Below are 4804 nucleotides of genomic sequence, written 5' to 3' on the forward strand. Positions count from 1 at the left end.
AATAGGCTGATTTTTACCATTTAGCATTTCCTAATAAAATTCACCTGGCTTGGTATATTTTTCTAGAGTTTATATTACACTTTTAGCATCATGTTAACATATTCTGAAATTTGTTTTCACCTGTAAACCTTTACTGAATGTGTTTTGTCTATATTTGTCTTTTCATTGAAATATTACTAATATTTTCCAAGTCTTTTTCAAATTCCGGTTCTTAGGAGAAAAACTTCTAAGAACCATCCACATTACTTAACTTGTGACATGATATTAAATATTTTTCAAAGAAAAAATTTGTTTGTATCATCTGTCCTTAATCGGATTAAGGACTATATAACATACCAGGATGTTTATCTATCTACGGACATCAATCCAGGAACAATAACTGAACATTATTAAAGTTTATATTAAAGTTATACTTACTTTTGCCTAATACAAGGACACTGACTACCAGTTTACAAAAACTTATGTTTAGATTATAAATTGTTTTGTCGAAATTCCAGGATTTAGGCCAATTTATTGAATAACTTGTTTATCGTATATGCAAATGACTATTATGTATTGTACATTATAAATACTAACTACGGCGATCTTCGAGAGATTCTTAGCTCCAGCTCACTCTCTCTCGCTGTCATCTGGGCCGCACTTCTCAGAGCGGGGCTCTTCGGAGCAACGTTCTAGGAGGGATCGAGAGACGCTTTACGATCACGGGCCGTTTAACGATCGTTATATTTGCTCTAAACCACTATACGATCATTGTTTGTATTCTTTGAAAATTTCATAACTGTTAAATAAATTCTAAGAAAAGACTATTTTCATTCTCATTGGTTCACAGTTGGGGGGGGGATGAATCTTCATATAACTCTGCTTTCTCGCACTTTTTAAAGCTAAAGTCGTAAAGCATAGTCTGTATAAATACTCATAAGATATTTTTTGGGAAAGAGACTCTCAATATATACATGATATTGAATAAATAAAATCGTATACTTTACTGTAAAATCCCGGCTTAGGCATTACAGCTATGGAGGTAATTGTATTATTTGAATGAGAAAGCGGGGCGTATTAAGTGAAAAAAAAATGAATAATTGACCCATAAAACTACTTGATCTTGATTCGTGCCAGAGACCGGCAAAATATAAGCATATAGATTCTTGATTAAATTATATGACAGGTTATTTCTCTAAACTTACGAGTTATATTTGAAACGGCTCACTATAAATTCGCTAAGACACAATATTAATGGAGTCTGTAAACAGAGCGATTGCATTGATGTAGCTTTCAGTTTGAGCAAAATCTTGTTTATTCATGCCAAACAACTTAATATGATCTTCTTCGTATAGGAATCCAATAATTCTTAAAATTCACTCGTGTATTTTTATTTCATTTTTGTTTGTTTGTTTGTTTGTTTTTGTTTTACGAACTCTCTCTGTGTAGTCAGATAAATGATAATTCACTTCAAAATATTTTTTTAATGCCCTTTTCCTTTTGATCGATTTCCCCCCTAAATACGTTGATCGGACATGTGAAAAGCCTATACAAGTTTATTTTCTAGCTTTTAAAAATTATGCTTTAAAATATTTGCGAAAATGGAATTTTTTTTACATGATCTGAAAATTATGATTTATTTGCCGAGGCCAAAATAAAAAAAAAATACCTTTGTTTCCCCTATAACGCAACCTACCAAATTTAATCGCGCCGACTAAAATGATTTTTTAAATAAGATGATAATTCAAATAATTTTTTTTTTAATTGTTAACCAGGTTTTTAAAAATACATGTACAGTTTCATCAAAATCAGTTTTTATCAGAACTGCCGACATTGTGCTACAGTGATTTTCAAGCATATGTTGGAAACAAAATGACGCCCAGATGTGATTATAGAGAATAAGTTCTTCATCAAACAACGGCGACGTATCAATCTTACGCCTTTGGCAAATAAGAATTCTTCACTCTTGAAACAATTCGATAATAAGTTGTGACTTAATTAAACAGAACATTTGACAAAAAAATTGCTTCAATTATGTGTCTAAGCACCTTTAATAAATAGGTGCATTTCAATCCTACAGTCATCTCTATCGCCTTTTTACGTGACGTTATATTACCAAAAAATGACGTTCCTAATGCATTTTTCCATCAAAACAATACCATATTGCAATATCTCGTTTTGAGAAAGTAAAATAGATATCGAAAAAAGAAAAACGGTTATGAAAAGCTTAAAGTCTACACTATCGATAATAAAAATCATGTTGATTTTGGGGATGAGGCCATATTTTATGGTTCGTGGATTAAACTCTTTTAAAACTAAAAATGTTGAAATTTTGTCCATTTTGTCCTCTTTCTAAAAAAATGTTATAAAATCAAACTAATTCATGACGTCATAAAAAACAAAAATTGTCAATAAATTACTTTGAAACTACATGTGTTATATGGTCTGTTAATTAATAGTTTTCACACAATTCATAGAACTCAATGTAACGTTTATTCAGTAAATATCAACATACTAAATGAACATCGAACCCGATCATAATTAAGGCATGATAGAATTAGTAAACACATATCGTTACATCCCCTTTCTCAAGATTTTTCTTTAAAATTATGAATTTACAAACCTAGCATTTTCAAATGGAAGAAATTATACAAAAAGCTTAATTCATCAAAGTCCCATAATAGTCTATATTGTCCAGAATTTGAATGTCAGAGTATTAAAAATAATTACTGGGTTCCAATAACATACAAACAAACTAAACTGTTCTGCACCTACTTGTAACAACATAGAAAATAAAATGACTAGATTTCTTTGGAAACCTGAGGTAGACAAGGTATTATTATGACCTTATCACTATCTACCTCTCCTACACAAAACACTCAACATTACACACGAAATCCTGATACTTCTGTGGAGGTTTGATTTCGCGGCCACTCCTTGTAAGACGTTTGCCCGATACTTCAGATGTTGGATTTGGTAAACGACATATTTTGGCTGGTGTGATACTCTTGTCAACTATCGGTGTGTTCTGTGCTTGTAATGTTCTCTGAACTGGGGTTTCCACTCTGTCCATGTCTCTGTTAGTAGAAACACTAGTCTCCAAATTGTCTTTATTTACATCAGGGAACAAACTGGTGTTTCTGGGTAAGTCTTCCTTAGAAAACGGTTCCCTGCTAAGTCGAAGATGTTTTCGATTCCTCCTATATACGCGTCCATCTTCTGTACGAACTTCATAGGAGCGAATATCCACTTGATCTCTTACTTGTGCTTTTGTCCACGACTTCTCTCTCCCGAATGGACGAATTCGTACAGTGTCTCCTGCATGTAATTTTTGCATTTCCTTCGAGCCGCGGTTATAGTAGCTAGCTTCTTTTCCTTTCCTCTTGTACAGCTTCCTGGAGATCCCACTGGAATTATGAGTTTTCAACTGCTTTGAGGATAGTGTGAGTCTAGTCCTGGTTCTCCTGCCAAACAGTCTTTCTGCAGTTGAGAGTCCAATGGTCTCACTAGGTGTATTTCTCCAGTCCAAAAGTGCTAAGAAAGGATCTTTCTTGTCAAGGACACATTTGCGCATTAGGGCCTTAGCAATCTTGACTGCGTTTTCTGCTTTTCCATTTGACTGAGGGTAACGAGGAGATGAAGTCCTGTGCTCGAACTCGTACTTTTCAGCAAAATCCTGAAATTTTCTACTGTTGAATGGTGGACCATTATCAGATATATAATAACATTCGGAATGCCATGACGCGCTATCTGAGCCTTCATCTTTGAGATGACTTCCTTGCCAGTCTTTCCATGTAATCTGTCTATTTCGAAAAAATCTGAGAAATAGTCTGCACATATAAGGTAGTCATTTCCGTCAAACTCAAATAAGTCACAACCAACTTTCTCCCAGGCTCTCCTTGGTATATCATGTGAAATCATTGGTTCCTTAGGCTGGTCAGTCTGACATGAACTACAAATTTCACAACACTGTATATAATTCTCAATGTCATTGTTCATATTGGGCCAATACACTGTCTCGTGCCCTTCTTAGGCATCCTTGTATTCCAATATGTGTTTCGTGAACCCTCTCAATAATGTCTCTGCGAACTCTATCAGGAATCACAACTCTCTCCCCTTTGAATACTAGGCCGTTCTGGATGACAAGTTCATCTCTGAATGGGAAGTAACACTGAACTTTATTTGGAAGTTCATCCTTGCCGTCTGGCCATTCTGACTTGATGACACGTTTCAACAATTTCATTGTTTCATCCTCCTCAGACGCTCCTTTTATTTTCATGATCTTTGCTTCGGATATTGATATGTAGCTCCTCTGATCAATATCGAATATGCTTGCTTTCTCCATATCTTCTTCTGATGCTGGTAGCTAAGCTCTGCTTAGCGTATCTGCTACGTACATCTCCGCACCTTTCTTGTAGACTATCTCTTAATCAAACTTCTGGAGTCGCAATAGCATCCTCTGAAGTCTCCTTGGTGCCATCACAAGACTCTTCCTTTGGATGATTTCAAGCGGCTTATGATCTGACTCTATCTTGACGTGACAACCATACGTGTAGTTCTCAAAACGCTCGAGTCCAAAAACTACAGGCAGCAATTCTTTCTCAATTTGCGCATAATTGCACTCTGTTTGGGTCAATGCTCTCGAAGCATACACAACTGGATGTCCATCCTGCATCAAACAAGCCCCTAGTCCGTTCTGAGATGCATCACATTGCAGTATTGTCTCCTTCTGTGGATCAAAGAAACTCAAGACCGGTGCTTCTGACAAAATCTTCTTAATAGTGCTGAAGGCATTTCCATGGACTTGCTCATCCCAATGAAAATA

At 35.3% G+C, this 4804-nt stretch overlaps 1 protein-coding gene across 1 annotated transcript; it reads right to left on the reverse strand.

Moving 5' to 3' along the window:
• Window positions 1-2845: 2845 nt before the first annotated feature.
• On the reverse strand, window positions 2846-3817 carry LOC134250410 (uncharacterized protein K02A2.6-like). Its single transcript, XM_062732771.1, has one exon. The coding sequence runs from the start codon at window positions 3815-3817 to the stop codon at window positions 2846-2848; it is 972 nt and encodes a 323-aa protein (XP_062588755.1).
• Window positions 3818-4804: the final 987 nt, after the last annotated feature.

This window comes from Saccostrea cucullata, unplaced genomic scaffold (genome assembly GCF_032062105.1).
Source record: "Saccostrea cucullata isolate Sc308-1 unplaced genomic scaffold, CSIRO_AGI_Scuc_v1 ctg1324, whole genome shotgun sequence".
Taxonomy (NCBI): domain Eukaryota; kingdom Metazoa; phylum Mollusca; class Bivalvia; order Ostreida; family Ostreidae; genus Saccostrea; species Saccostrea cuccullata.

Excerpts from the sequence above, each read along its gene's own strand:
- LOC134250410 (XM_062732771.1), bottom strand. The coding sequence starts at position 3,817 with ATGTGCAGACTATTTCTCAGATTTTTTCGAAATAGACAGATTACATGG.